Source organism: Anopheles maculipalpis, chromosome X (genome assembly GCF_943734695.1).
Source record: "Anopheles maculipalpis chromosome X, idAnoMacuDA_375_x, whole genome shotgun sequence".
Lineage (NCBI taxonomy): Eukaryota > Metazoa > Arthropoda > Insecta > Diptera > Culicidae > Anopheles > Anopheles maculipalpis.
Genome location: NC_064870.1, coordinates 17,960,135 through 17,975,827, shown reverse-complemented (window position 1 = coordinate 17,975,827; position 15,693 = coordinate 17,960,135). Strand labels below are relative to the sequence as shown.

The following is a 15,693-nucleotide window of genomic DNA, read 5'->3' as shown; positions in this document are numbered from 1 at the left end:
CCTTTGCAGGAAACGGAGTCGCTGGGCCAAGTATTGTGGACGTCACATTCGCCAGCCCACAGATCGCTATTTTCGACTCGTGGGCAGTTAGCGGCGCCTACAGTGCCTCCGACCACCATCACATCTCGTTCATGGTCGGCTCAACATCAGGCATATCGACACAACAGCAACAGCAGGCACAGCGTCACTCATCATCTCATCGTGTCGCGCGACTGGATGGTCCAACCTTGGCCGGCAGGCGCTGGAAAACCATCCAGTTCAACCCAGAGGCTTTCGTGCTCGCTTTGCAGGCAGCGAGTTTCGAACAACGTGCAGCAACACACTCCGGCATGATTGATTCGATGATCCACGCCTGTGATGAGACCATGCAACGGGTCCCATCGAATAAGCCTCGTCGCAGCGAAAGTCTGTACTGGTGGAGCCCTGAGCTGGAGGAGCTGAGAGAGTCTTGTCGGGTGGCCCGGGAGCGCATGATGTCGATCAGTGATCTCCAGGAGCGTAGCTTCGCTGCGGCTCACCATCGTACGGCGAGACGTACGCTTGAGAAGGCAATCCGGGCCAGCAAGCGTCAGCATTTCGACAACCTGGTGGAGATGGCCCAGGAAAACGAGTTCGGCGCTGGGTACCGGGTGGTCATGTCACGCTTAAGAGGCAGTTTTGTACCACCGGAAACGGATCGCACGGTGCTCGGGCGGATAGTGGAAGACCTGTTTCCGAACCACCCGCCTGTCTCTTGGCCATCTGAGTATGCGCAACGTCCCGATACGGAAACATCAGCGAGACCAGTCTCCGTGGACGAGCTGCTGTCCATCGTAGCCGGGCTTAACAACAGGAAGGCTCCTGGTCTCGACGGGATCCCTAATGCGGCGGTGAAAGCGGCAATCAGAAGGTACCCGGAGGTCTTCGTCCGACTTTTCCAGGACTGCCTCGACCGTGGTGTTTTTCCTGCGCCATGGAAGAGGCAACGTCTGGTTTTGTTGCCAAAGGCGGGCAAGCCCCCTGGGGAAAGCTCTAGCTACAGGCCCCTTTGCATGCTCGACGCATTGGGCAAAGTGCTGGAGCGCCTGATTTTAAACCGCTTGCATGAATACCTAGAGGAGCCAGATCATCCTCGGCTCTCGGATGCCCAGTACGGCTTCCGCCGTGGCAGATCAACCATTAGCGCAATTCAGCGGGTTGTAGAGGCTGGGAAGACGGCCATGTCTTATCGCCGCACCAACCTACGGGACAAACGCTGCCTGATGGTGGTCGCTCTGGATGTCCGCAATGCCTTCAACTCGGCGAGTTGGCAGTTCATCGCCGAGGCATTGCGTGACAAGGGGGTACCGTCGCAGCTGCAGAACATTATCAGGAGCTACCTCGACGGACGCAGGCTAGTGTTTGACACCAACGAGGGAGCGGTGGAGCGAGAGGTCACGGCTGGAGTTCCACAGGGGTCCATCTTGGGCCCCACCCTGTGGAACCTGCTTTATGATGGCGTTCTATCCGTGCCCCTTCCGCCAGACGTCGAGTGTTTGGCCTACGCGGACGACTTGGTCCTGCTTGTTCCTGCCACAACACCAACAGAGGCAGCTTCGGTTGCGGAGCAGGCGGCATCTAATATCATGAACTGGATGCAGGAGCATCACCTGGAGCTGGCGCCATCAAAGACGGAGATGACCATCATCTCGAGCCTGAAGCGCCCCCCTGCGGTAACTATCACCATAGGCGGTGTGGTCGTGCCCTTTTCTCGCTCCATCCGTTACCTTGGAGTCAGACTGCACGATCACCTGTCCTGGCTGCCGCACGTTCAACAGGTGACGACCAAGGCTACACAGGTGGCGGAGGCTGTCACCCGGCTAATGAAAAACCATCAGGGGCCCAGGGCCAGCAAAGCACGCCTGCTTGCTTCGGTGGTGGAGTCGGCGATCCGTTACGCGGCTCCCGTATGGCGGGATGGTCTGGAACTTCAGGAATGTCGCAGACTTCTCTGCAGAGTCCAGAAGAAGACCGCTCTCCGGGTCGCTAGGTGCTTCCGGAACACTCGCTACGAGTCGGCGGTGATGTTGTCGGGCCTGGTCCCGATTTGCTTGCTGGTAGACGAGGACCACCGGGTCTATCAACGGGTTGGTGCAGCTGACCGGACGGTGTCCAGGGATCAGATCCGGCTGGAAGAGCGTGAGCGGACACTACAACACTGGCAGGAGAAATGGGACGTGGATGCAGCGAGCGGTGATGCCAGCCGTTTTACCAAGTGGGCCCATCGCACTATCCCGGACGTCAGGGCTTGGCATTCCAGGCGGCACGGGGATGTGACTTTTCAGCTGTCCCAGGTGCTCTCGGGACACGGTTTCTTCCGGGAATACCTGAGCTGCATGGGCTTCACATCGTCCCCGGATTGCCGCCGATGCCCTGGGGTGGTGGAATCGGCCGAGCATGCAGTTTTTCAATGCCCTCGGTTCGCTGAGGTCCGAGAGGAGCTGCTGGGCGATGGTGGACCGGAAGAGGTCACCCCAGATAACATCCTCTGGTGCCTGCTTGAGAGCCCCGAGCGGTGGAGCAAGATCTGTGAGGCTGCAGCACGCATCACGGACGAGCTGCAGAGAGATTGGGACACCGAGCGGCAGACACTGGCATCGCAGCGAGGAACAACAATAAGCAGCGATCGCAGTGCGGTAGTGGTCGCCCGAAACCAGCGGAGGAACGCAGCTCGTCGGGCGCTCACCGCTCAACGTAGGGAGGAGCAACGAGGCGGACGGCCTCCCTCACCTCCCCAGTCACCTACCACAGCCGCGCGCCGTGCGGCAATCCGTGAGCGAGTGGCACGTTGGAGAGCGAGGAGACGCGAAGCGGTTGCGCTCAGGCAATTGTTTGAAGAGGAGGCGGATTCTCCTCACTCCTCAAGTGAGGAGGACATCCTGGGTGAGGAAATAAATGATGGCCTCTCAGCGGATGAAGCCGCAGCTGCCCTAGAGGCAGATACGGCTGCCCGTTAGTTTCAAAAAAAAATCGTATTTTGACGGGTCCACTGGACGGTTTAGGAGGCTCTCCGAGCACAAAAGGACGCATCGTCTGACAGAAATGCCAGATGTGAAACGGCGTAGTGAATGTAAATGAATAATAAATGTGTTAGGTGCCGTCCGGCACGGGTTTGCGCGGTGTATTTCGCACCACAGGCTTCCCTGTTTACAGTAATCCCTCGCGGGAAAAGTAGAAGGGAAGGGAGAGGGTATAATTTTAGGTAACAGATTCAAATGTGCTAATTTGTAATTCTTTTGGCTAATAAAACCCTCGCTTGTAAAAAAAAAAAAGCCAGTTATCCCGGGGTAGTGGTGAGCTGTCATTTGGAGTGAATGCACGTGTTCGCTGTGCTCCTGGTGATTTGTTCAATTTTTAGGTGAAAAGTGTTTTAAAATCGTGCGAAAACGCTTATAAACGCTAAATAACGATAAAACACAGTGTTTAGTGGTGAAAAACTAGTGAAAATCGATTCATAAACAGTTAAAAAGTGAGTGCAAAAAAGTGTACACATTTTGTATGGGGATTGTTTACTTCCTTTTTTTCCCTCATCTTTACTCCTATGGAGGCCGGATGGGGTACTAAAATGTGCGTGAGAGTGCCCGCTATGTGATTGTGTAAAAAAACCGGACGGAAAACGGTTAAAAACTGATAAAATAGCGTTAAAAAGTGGTGGAAAAAACGTGGTCGTCAAAGGTGACATTTGCCTAGTGATGGGCAAAAATTGCCAAAATTCAGTAGTGATGGGCAAACAAAAATAGAGTGACATTTACAATATATTTTCGTGAAAAATTAAAAAAACTTTAAGGGAAAATTCGGATAAGCAGTGGAGGACGTAGAGAAAATTCAGGAATAATTTTCTGTGCCGGTCCGGAATTTTTCCGCCCACCCGTTCTCCCACCACGTGCCTGCAAAGTTGGTGATTCCCCTTAAAGAGCTAAGACGCAAAAATTCGAGGAAAATTAGAAAGTGAAGCCGGAAAACTCCGATTTTCAGTGAGTGGTGTCGAGGCAGAGGGCCTTTAATTTTCAAAAGCGATTCCGGGAATTTTCCGCCCACCCCTTTTCCCCCCGCGCCCGTGAAACTTTGAAGGGTGTCGGTGAACGCCTTAATCGGGGGAAATTAAGGGGAAAAACTTTAAAGTGTGCGGAAAATTATTGTTAGTGGCTGGAAAATTCAGCTAAGACCCAAACACAACAAAATAGGTAAAGTCGTTGCAAGAATGGGGCTAAAATGGGGCCCTACTTTTGTCACGATAATTGCCCCGTAGTCAGAAACGGATGGGGCAATTTTGTTTACCACAAATTATGACGTCACAAAATTGTCGTTGCCGTGGTTTTGCAGTGGTGTGTGTGAAGCTTTTGACGTCATGAAAATAGTGCAAAAAAATTGATTTGTGTATGCTGTTTTTTTCTCTTTCGCACTGCTTGTTCGTTCTTACATGCTTTTTGCTCTGTTTCTCTTATGGATCAAGGTAGCTGCTTTTGAGCCTGTGTGTAGAGGAGAGATAGAAATATGTGCGCAGATTTTTGGGTATGTCTGGAGGAGTATGGAGTTGTAGTGTGTACCCGGAAGGAAGAGTGTTGTTTGTTGTTTTTTTTTTCGTTGTCATATGTTCAGTGCCATTCGAGTGAAAAACGTCCGTGCTTGCAGTTCTGTTTTTTTCTGGATATCTAGAGGTGAGCAGAAGAAGTGAGAATTGAACTGTGATTATTAGTGTATAATGCATATTTACCATATGATTTGCTGCGGCGGTGATGCGATGGTCCTTTTTAGTCGTGATAATCTAGTGTGGATCGGAGTAGGTTTTGTTTTACATGCGCTATATAGGATCGCAAGTTAAAGAAAATGTGTTTTTTGTGTACATTCTTGTATTTGTATTTGGTAAATGCAAAACTAGCAAACTATAATGAATATCATTGTTGAGTTTCAATGATCCATGGTTTTGTTAAGAATCGTCGTGGTGGACCGTGATGTAATGCATCGCCTTTATTCATTATCATCTTTTACTATTTAAGCAAAATGCCGCTGGACAAAGAAACAGATGATATGACGTTTTCATCTGAGTACAACAAATTTGTGAAAGTATTAGGATCGAAAGGTAACATTCAAATTGCATTTTGTATGGTTTAAACAGTTTTTTATAAATATATTGAAATATTGTGCGTTAGCTACTGACACTGGAAAGGAAAATACTGTTCCTATTGCAACAGGTATGTTAACGTGGGAAAAATTGTATTAACTTCTTTGTTAGTACTGAAACAAGTTAATGAATTTACAGAAACTTATCAGCAAGCTTCGACATCATCGACAGCGTTTCAATTTCGGTCATGTAGACAACCTTTGGAAGAGTTACGCCAAGGCACGTATGAAATGATCATGCATAACAAGCATTTCAACTTCATTGTTATCTTTACTTGTTGAACTGTTACTTGCAGATTCAAATGCTATTTCAACATCCACAACAACAACAACAACTACTACCGTCAACGAAACACAGCTTCTTTCATCAAATAGTAAGTATTTGTGTCTTGCATTTTTTTGGAAATTTGTTTATGCTTATTTTGATTTCCAGATGCCAAAAAGAGAAAATTAAGCAATTCTTTATTAGATGAAACAAACGATGAAGGATTGACTATGGCCATGACAAATCTTTACGTTCAGCAAATCAAGTCATTGGAGCAACAAGTCGAATTTTTGAAAACGCAGCTTAACGGTAAAATGGATGTACTGTTGAAAAACTCGGCTCGACAAACCCAAGCATTGAATGAAGTATTGGCAGCTAGCTGTCCAAGAGAAGGACTTCTTCCAAGAACAGAATTTACCTTAGAGCCTTTGAAAACTGAGGAAGAGGTGAAGATTTTTGATGAACGTTTAGAATTAGACAGTACTTATAGGCAAAATGTAGTGCGTTGGTTGCATGCGCAAGTTACAGAATCGAATGTAAAAAGACGATTACACGTGTTAATAGATTTAATTTTTACCAAGACCCTTTTTGCTAAATGCAGCTGGACAGGGCTCAGTCGCACAAAGGACGAAAGGAAAGTAGAGTTACGTAGTTTTAATAATATTTTAGATTTATTTATAACCGTGGGAAGTAACGTGAGTTTAATTGTAACCTTGGATTATTTGGCTAAGTTTTTAAAAACCAAATTAAATCATGCTTGTTCGCGTGTACATTTAGGTGAGGAAAGAACGACATTTTGTAAGGTTAAAGAAAAAACGGATTAAATCAGGATTAATGGATAAGTTCAGTATTTTTAAATGCTTGATATCTAAGAAAACTTTTTTCATCTTAAAAAATCTACTTTTAAGCACCTTCTTAGCTGGTAAATTATAATGACGTTTGAATAAACTTAAGTTAAAGTATCGTTACTACGCATATGGTAATAAAACTAATGCACGTTCCATTGCTTTGGCTAGTTGAATAATTTGCCATTTTCTTTATTTGATGATTTATTAAATGATGCGAATAAAACACAATCGAAGATATTATAATGAAAACATAACGCACATGGCAATACGGCGTAAATCCGTCATCCTTAAATATAAATAAAAACAAATAAAATAAACCAGGTTTTTATCACATTTTATTAAACTAGTGTATGGATGAGAGGAATAAATATTGCTTCATGTTTGCGATCCGTGTGTACCGCTACTAATTTACATTTAATTTGTTCTATAGACATTTCCATAAGAGACTCTGATAAACTATTTGTACATCCCTTAAAGATGAATATTTCGCTGGATTCGATCGGATCATTGAATATCAAACCTTTCACACATAGTTCATAGCCTTTAATGGTTATTTTATCGATGTCATGTTCGGAGCACTGGTTCGTTTCGTGAAACTTAACAATTTTTTCATCTTTTGCTAGGAACCAACTGTCCCTCAGGTTGTTACGAAGCTGAAAGCCGGGCCTGACATGAACGGTTGTGGTATTTCCTTTAACTGCAACTGTAGGAAACTTTATCTGGCTATTTGATTTGGAGAGATGAAATTCATCACACTCAGATATTCGATTTATCGCTTGTTCTAAGTTTCTGAATCCGCTTCGAAGTGTTCGTTTCAGATGTTGCAATTGATTCTCAAAGGGGTATGTGGATATAGACGACAATGATCCAAACCGTTGCACTTCGTCATACATGTGTTGTAAGTTGTGCACGTTACTGCTCATGTATCTCTCGCCGTACACTTTGTCAAAATCTTGTACAAAGCGATCCAGAAACTGACCAGCAAATTGCCATTTATCTTTGTAAATGGTGGATGAGAGTAATGTTACTGCGCAAAAAAGTAACATGAAGTGATTATAAATATCAGTTGGAAGACGGTCTTTCAAAATAACTATTGATGCGTAGTGAAGAAAGGATGCGCACTCCGATGCTTTCCAATAATGTAAATATTTTATCGATCGAAGCTTACGGTGGATTTCTGTTGGTAATTGAATCTTTTCCAGTTGCTCTGAAATTTGTGTCAATTGCCGAGGCGACCATCGTTTTCTGCCCAGTGATCCATCGCGCCAACCAATAATCAATCTTTTCATTATGCCAAGGTCTATAAGATGTAAGCGGTCCGCTGTAATAATGTCTTCAATAATATCGATGCCTAACAGATCTGTAATCGGTGTCGATGTTTTACGATGGCCTGGGTATGCGTCGTCTCTAAAGCCTTGATCCGTTCTTTTTGGTGCGTTAAGGCCTGTGAACGCCATTGTATGTGCTTCATTGTGGTATGTACCAATTACCGTACATTTTAAGCATCCTGCATATCCCGTATGGCCTGTTACACCTGATACAAAAATTAATACTTATCATCAACAGTAGTCATGCGTCAAATGCAAAAAGTTACCTTTAATAAATGCTCTGGCTGGAGTATCTGCAACAAAGCATCTTATTTTTACGGTAAGAAACTCTCCGTTGATTGTAATTCCTTTTGTCGTAAGAAAATTTAATTCTTCGACCATTGGTCGCAGATATTCCTCCACGCTTTCTGGCTTATTTTGTCCGCAGAATATTGCTGCTGTCATTACTGGCGATTCAGATAATTCATACACAGTAAACAGAATAGGCCAAAACTGCATGTTGCTGCTGTTGTGTAGCGGTAGCCCGTCGATTGACACCGTTAACGATAAGTTTTTAATTGTTATCTTATTGAAGCTGACAAGGATGTAAAAAATAACGTAAAGTATCAGCTTGAAACAATAATAAAAAGGTTTCGCTTCAAATAAAACACTTACCGAAAATAATTTAGCAAGCACTTCTCAAACCCTCTGTACCAGAACTGGCCACCACCAATCTGCTTTATCTCCGTCGAAGGATTCCGATTTGTCCGCAGCAAAGTTTTAGCGGTTAAAGGGACTTTGACGTTGGCTTTTTTAAAAAGCTTTAAAATTATGTTTATGGAGCTATGCGGCGCGTTGGTGGAAAGTGCCCAGTAACTAATTCCATCAACTATAGACATTTTATCGATAATTTGATTCAACGTATCGTCAGTGTTGATTTCATTCTCATCTTCGGAAGAACAGCAATCGATGTAGTCAGCCAATTCGACATATTCTTCTTCGGTCTGGTTCATATTTGGTACTGGACTTTGTTCTGGGGTTGGCGATGTGCGCTGCATTTCATGGTTTAAATTGCTCGTAGCTATATTTTGGGTATGTTGTAAATAATAATATAACATTAACACTACGATGTAATCGAACTTTATATTCGTTAAACTTGTGTAATAAAGTCAACTTACATGGTTGGCTTGGTCCTGCATCCTGATTATCCTTTTCAGTAGGTTCCAGCGCCATATACTTTGCAGCTTGGCGATAAAACATGCCAGATTTGCGCAGACGTTTTAAGTCAGCCATTACAAAAACGGTAACTACACTTTAAAAATATCACTATTTTACAAAGATCTCTCAGCTGGACCAACACCCAAGAAATAAACACCTATTAAAACTGAACTGAACAACTAAACACTTTGTGAGATAATGATTTTTCCTGTATTTAAAAAATATATGTTTCTTTTAGTATCAAAGAGTTACAAACTTCATGGCACCAGATTATTTTTTTCGCTTTCACTTACTCCGCCGTCTGGCGTGATTTCAGACGGGTACGCGTTTAAAGGTACGAGGCGTGTATGTATGCGTTTGTGTGTGAGGTATAGCAGTGTAAGCAAGGGAAAACACCCGGCGTATACACACATGTATCGATACCTTTCAGAACAAAAATTACCTCCGTCTATACTGTCCGTGAGGGCGAGACGGGTTCAGATTTCAGACGGGTACGCGTTTAAAGGTACGAGACGTGTATGTATGCGTTTGTGTGTGAGGTATAGCAGTGTAAGCAAGGGAAAACACCCGGCGTATACACACATGTATCGATACCTTTCAGAACAAAAATTTACCCCGTCTATACTGTCCGTGAGTGCGAGAGGAATGACATACGAGTTTGAGCGAAATGTAAAACCAATGCATCGATACGATCTAGACACAACATCGATATCGTTGGCAAACAAACATTGCTCGGCCTATCTCGTCTGTAAGTGCGAATGAAACAGTTATACGAGTGTGAACGAAACACAGAATCGTACGGTTACGGCAAATCCAAAACCTCATGACGTCACAGAATACTCGTACATAAGTGTAAACAAGTGAGCTAGACGATTTAGAGCAAGACACACGCTGTTTTGCCCCGTTCGTTTTGGTTGGGGAGGAGGAAAGTGTGGAATTTTATTTTTTGACATTTTCTGAGGTGACACATACGACCCAGGGTACAAAAATTCGCTGCCGAGCAGTACCCAAGCGACAAAATTTCAAAAAGACCAGTACTGCTCGAAAATTGCTCGAATTTCTTAAAGTGGCTGGAAAATTAGGGGAGACAGCGTAGTGTATAAAACAACTCGAAACTGATCGATTCGAGCAGTCAATACCATATCGAAAACTGCTCGAATTCCTTAAAGTGGCTGGAAAATTCGGGGAGACAGCGTGGCGTGTAAAACAACTCGAAACTGATCGATTCGAGCAGTCAATATCATATCGAAACTGCTCGAAATTTTCGAAATCTGAGAAAACATGTGGGAAATTAGGTAATGGTTTTTTAAAAAATCGCGGTACGACTTATCGGGCCGGAAAACCATTACGGATTCTTTTGACAGCCCATTTACCATCGGTGCTGCCCACACGGTGCAGTCCGCTGCTGGCGTCCTCCAGTAAGGGGGAGTAAACCCAGCTTAAAGAGCGGAAACCTCGAACATGTCGACGACTGGGCGCACACTACGTCCCAGGATGGCGTCTACGGAGGAGAGACCGGCGAGGCTCTCCACAATATTAGAGCCACGGGTGGCTCTAACGCGGACGGCTGCTACTGGTGCAGTGAAGACTTCGGTGGGCGGCTGCTCCAATGAGGAGCTCAAGCGATTGCTCGAGGCGAGCACCGCCACCAATGAAGAACTGCGAGCTCTGGTCGACTCCCTTCGACAGGAGCTGACGATGCTACGGCTTCAGATGGCAGAATCGGCAGCGGAGTCACGCAGGGATGTTCAGGAGTCACGCAGGGAGGTACAGGCGGCACGGGAGGAAGCGCGATATCGTGAAGATTGCGCTCGACAGGAAGCTGTAACTCTTCGAGCGGATCTGCAGGCTGAGCGTCGCAGCACGCAGGAGCTGATTGCTCAATGGCTGGGAAGCGGCCCCACCAATGAGCAGCAGCAGCAGCAGCAGCAGCAGCAGCAGCAGCAGCAGCAGCAGCAGCAGAAGCGGCAACAGCAGGGACAACAGCAGCGGGGAGCGGATACGGTGAAGGTTACGGTGGTGCCGTCCCCGGCCTAGGTAGGCGGCACTTGGGCTGAGGTGGTGCGCCGTAAGCCGGCACGTCAGCAGCCGGTCCAGCAGCAGCAGCAGCAACGGCCGCAGCACGCGTCGGTGGCTGCGATGGTGCCGCCCCAAGGGGACGACACCGGTCGGTGGTTGGGCCCCGCAAACCGGCCCGTCAGCAAAACCAGCAACAGCAGCATGTGCAGCAACGGCAGCAGCAACAGCAGCAGCAACAACAACAGCCAGCCCGCCGATCACGTCGCTTGAAATGTGACGTAATCGAGGTGATCCCTCAAGGCGGCAAGACGTGGCTGGACGTTTACACAAAGGTCCGTCGAGCACTTAATCAAAACCAGAGTGTGCAGGACATCGCCCAACACGTCAAGATGGGTAGACGCACTCGGGTCAGCAACCTCCGGCTGCCTTTGAGCCGATCCGCAGACACGGAGGTGGTTCGTGAAAAAATCCAGGAGCTGTTGGGTGATGATGGAAACGCCCGATCTGTGACCGACATGGGAGAACTCATAGTCAGTCACATCGACCCGTCTGCCACGGAGAATGAGCTGCGCGACGCCCTTGACGTCGCGAGTGAGGGGAAGGCCGGTGTCAACAAGATCAGCATGTGGGAACAGTTCGACGGTGTCAAGCTGGCACGCGTTCGACTCCCTGCAAAGCAGGCTAAGGCTTTAGCAGGTCGGTCCATCAAGCTGTGTGGGTGTTTGAGCTACTTACAGGAGGCTATGCCGACTCCAGTCGAGCGACAACGTTGCTATCGTTGTCTGCTCCTGGGACACCTCGCGCGCGACTGTCGCTCGCCGGTGGATCGACGGCAGACCTGTATCCGATGCGGCTTGGAGGGACACTTCGCGCGTGACTGCGTTTCGGACGTCAAGTGTGCTGTATGCGGCGGCTCTCACCGCGTAGGGCATAGTTCCTGTGTTCAGCCGCTACTACGTTCGCACTGAAGATTCTGCAAGCGAACATCGGGCGGGGCAGGATGGCGCAAGATCTTGCCATTCAGACCGCGAGGGAAGGACGTTTCGACATCGTCATGTTGTCGGAGGTGTACAGGCCACCGGTTAACAACGGTAACTGGGCCTTCGACTCGTCAGGTACGGTAGCGGTGGTGATCGTCGGTCCAAACCCTATCCAACGTGTTTGGAGCAGCCCCGTGCCTGGACTGGTTGCGGCACAGGTAGCGGGAATAACCTTCATCTGCTGCTACGCTCCACCTAGCATTACCATCCGCGAGTACGAGGTCTTCCTGGAGGCCTTGGAGCTGGAAGCAATGTCCCACGATCGCGTGGTCATCGCAGGGGACTTCAATGCAGCTCACGTCGATTGGGGAAGCGCGAGGAGCAACACCCGGGGTGAGGAACTGGCCATGATGGGGCAGACTCTCGGCCTTACACTCTTGAACCGAGGAGACGCTCCTACCTTTGCAGGAAACGGAGTCGCTGGGCCAAGTATTGTGGACGTCACATTCGCCAGCCCACAGATCGCTATTTTCGACTCGTGGGCAGTTAGCGGCGCCTACAGTGCCTCCGACCACCATCACATCTCGTTCATGGTCGGCTCAACATCAGGCATATCGACACAACAGCAAAAGCAGGCACAGCGTCACTCATCATCTCATCGTGTCGGGCGACTGGATGGTCCAACCTCGGCCGGCAGGCGCTGGAAAACCATCCAGTTCAACCCAGAGGCTTTCGTGCTCGCTTTGCAGGCAGCGAGTTTCGAACAACGTGCAGCAACACACTCCGGCATGATTGATTCGATGATCCACGCCTGTGATGAGACCATGCAACGGGTCCCATCGAATAAGCCTCGTCGCAGCGAAAGTCTGTACTGGTGGAGCCCTGAGCTGGAGGAGCTGAGAGAGTCTTGTCGGGTGGCCCGGGAGCGCATGATGTCGATCAGTGATCTCCAGGAGCGTAGCTTCGCTGCGGCTCACCATCATACGGCGAGACGTACGCTTGAGAAGGCAATCCGGGCCAGCAAGCGTCAGCATTTCGACAACCTGGTGGAGATGGCCCAGGAAAACGAGTTCGGCGCTGGGTACCGGGTGGTCATGTCACGCTTAAGAGGCAGTTTTGTACCACCGGAAACGGATCGCACGGTGCTCGGGCGGATAGTGGAAGACCTGTTTCCGAACCACCCGCCTGTCTCTTGGCCATCTGAGTATGCGCAACGTCCCGATACGGAAACATCAGCGAGACCAGTCTCCGTGGACGAGCTGCTGTCCATCGTAGCCGGGCTTAACAACAGGAAGGCTCCTGGTCTCGACGGGATCCCTAATGCGGCGGTGAAAGCGGCAATCAGAAGGTACCCGGAGGTCTTCGTCCGACTTTTCCAGGACTGCCTCGACCGTGGTGTTTTTCCTGCGCCATGGAAGAGGCAACGTCTGGTTTTGTTGCCAAAGGCGGGCAAGCCCCCTGGGGAAAGCTCTAGCTACAGGCCCCTTTGCATGCTCGACGCATTGGGCAAAGTGCTGGAGCGCCTGATTTTAAACCGCTTGCATGAATACCTAGAGGAGCCAGATCATCCTCGGCTCTCGGATGCCCAGTACGGCTTCCGCCGTGGCAGATCAACCATTAGCGCAATTCAGCGGGTTGTAGAGGCTGGGAAGACGGCCATGTCTTATCGCCGCACCAACCTACGGGACAAACGCTGCCTGATGGTGGTCGCTCTGGATGTCCGCAATGCCTTCAACTCGGCGAGTTGGCAGTTCATCGCCGAGGCATTGCGTGACAAGGGGGTACCGTCGCAGCTGCAGAACATTATCAGGAGCTACCTCGACGGACGCAGGCTAGTGTTTGACACCAACGAGGGAGCGGTGGAGCGAGAGGTCACGGCTGGAGTTCCACAGGGGTCCATCTTGGGCCCCACCCTGTGGAACCTGCTTTATGATGGCGTTCTATCCGTGCCCCTTCCGCCAGACGTCGAGTGTTTGGCCTACGCGGACGACTTGGTCCTGCTTGTTCCTGCCACAACACCAACAGAGGCAGCTTCGGTTGCGGAGCAGGCGGCATCTAATATCATGAACTGGATGCAGGAGCATCACCTGGAGCTGGCGCCATCAAAGACGGAGATGACCATCATCTCGAGCCTGAAGCGCCCCCCTGCGGTAACTATCACCATAGGCGGTGTGGTCGTGCCCTTTTCTCGCTCCATCCGTTACCTTGGAGTCAGACTGCACGATCACCTGTCCTGGCTGCCGCACGTTCAACAGGTGACGACCAAGGCTACACAGGTGGCGGAGGCTGTCACCCGGCTAATGAAAAACCATCAGGGGCCCAGGGCCAGCAAAGCACGCCTGCTTGCTTCGGTGGTGGAGTCGGCGATCCGTTACGCGGCTCCCGTATGGCGGGATGGTCTGGAACTTCAGGAATGTCGCAGACTTCTCTGCAGAGTCCAGAAGAAGACCGCTCTCCGGGTCGCTAGGTGCTTCCGGAACACTCGCTACGAGTCGGCGGTGATGTTGTCGGGCCTGGTCCCGATTTGCTTGCTGGTAGACGAGGACCACCGGGTCTATCAACGGGTTGGTGCAGCTGACCGGACGGTGTCCAGGGATCAGATCCGGCTGGAAGAGCGTGAGCGGACACTACAACACTGGCAGGAGAAATGGGACGTGGATGCAGCGAGCGGTGATGCCAGCCGTTTTACCAAGTGGGCCCATCGCACTATCCCGGACGTCAGGGCTTGGCATTCCAGGCGGCACGGGGATGTGACTTTTCAGCTGTCCCAGGTGCTCTCGGGACACGGTTTCTTCCGGGAATACCTGAGCTGCATGGGCTTCACATCGTCCCCGGATTGCCGCCGATGCCCTGGGGTGGTGGAATCGGCCGAGCATGCAGTTTTTCAATGCCCTCGGTTCGCTGAGGTCCGAGAGGAGCTGCTGGGCGATGGTGGACCGGAAGAGGTCACCCCAGATAACATCCTCTGGTGCCTGCTTGAGAGCCCCGAGCGGTGGAGCAAGATCTGTGAGGCTGCAGCACGCATCACGGACGAGCTGCAGAGAGATTGGGACACCGAGCGGCAGACACTGGCATCGCAGCGAGGAACAACAATAAGCAGCGATCGCAGTGCGGTAGTGGTCGCCCGAAACCAGCGGAGGAACGCAGCTCGTCGGGCGCTCACCGCTCAACGTAGGGAGGAGCAACGAGGCGGACGGCCTCCCTCACCTCCCCAGTCACCTACCACAGCCGCGCGCCGTGCGGCAATCCGTGAGCGAGTGGCACGTTGGAGAGCGAGGAGACGCGAAGCGGTTGCGCTCAGGCAATTGTTTGAAGAGGAGGCGGATTCTCCTCACTCCTCAAGTGAGGAGGACATCCTGGGTGAGGAAATAAATGATGGCCTCTCAGCGGATGAAGCCGCAGCTGCCCTAGAGGCAGATACGGCTGCCCGTTAGTTTCAAAAAAAAATCGTATTTTGACGGGTCCACTGGACGGTTTAGGAGGCTCTCCGAGCACAAAAGGACGCATCGTCTGACAGAAATGCCAGATGTGAAACGGCGTAGTGAATGTAAATGAATAATAAATGTGTTAGGTGCCGTCCGGCACGGGTTTGCGCGGTGTATTTCGCACCACAGGCTTCCCTGTTTACAGTAATCCCTCGCGGGAAAAGTAGAAGGGAAGGGAGAGGGTATAATTTTAGGTAACAGATTCAAATGTGCTAATTTGTAATTCTTTTGGCTAATAAAACCCTCGCTTGTAAAAAAAAAAAAGCCAGTTATCCCGGGGTAGTGGTGAGCTGTCATTTGGAGTGAATGCACGTGTTCGCAGTGCTCCTGGTGATTTGTTCAATTTTTAGGTGAAAAGTGTTTTAAAATCGTGCGAAAACGCTTATAAACGCTAAATAACGATAAAACACAGTGTTTAGTGGTGAAAAACTA

General features: G+C 49.4%; 1 protein-coding gene across 1 annotated transcript; it reads right to left on the bottom strand.

The window, feature by feature from the left end:
• Positions 1 to 6,590: 6,590 nt before the first annotated feature.
• LOC126558480 (uncharacterized) lies at positions 6,591 to 8,473 on the bottom strand. The gene is made up of 3 exons (XM_050214505.1): positions 8,235 to 8,473; positions 7,847 to 8,154; positions 6,591 to 7,786 (listed from the first exon to the last, which is right to left on the bottom strand). The coding sequence occupies exons 1-3, from the start codon at positions 8,456 to 8,458 to the stop codon at positions 6,591 to 6,593; spliced, it is 1,728 nt and encodes a 575-aa protein (XP_050070462.1). The 5' UTR covers positions 8,459 to 8,473.
• Positions 8,474 to 15,693: the final 7,220 nt, after the last annotated feature.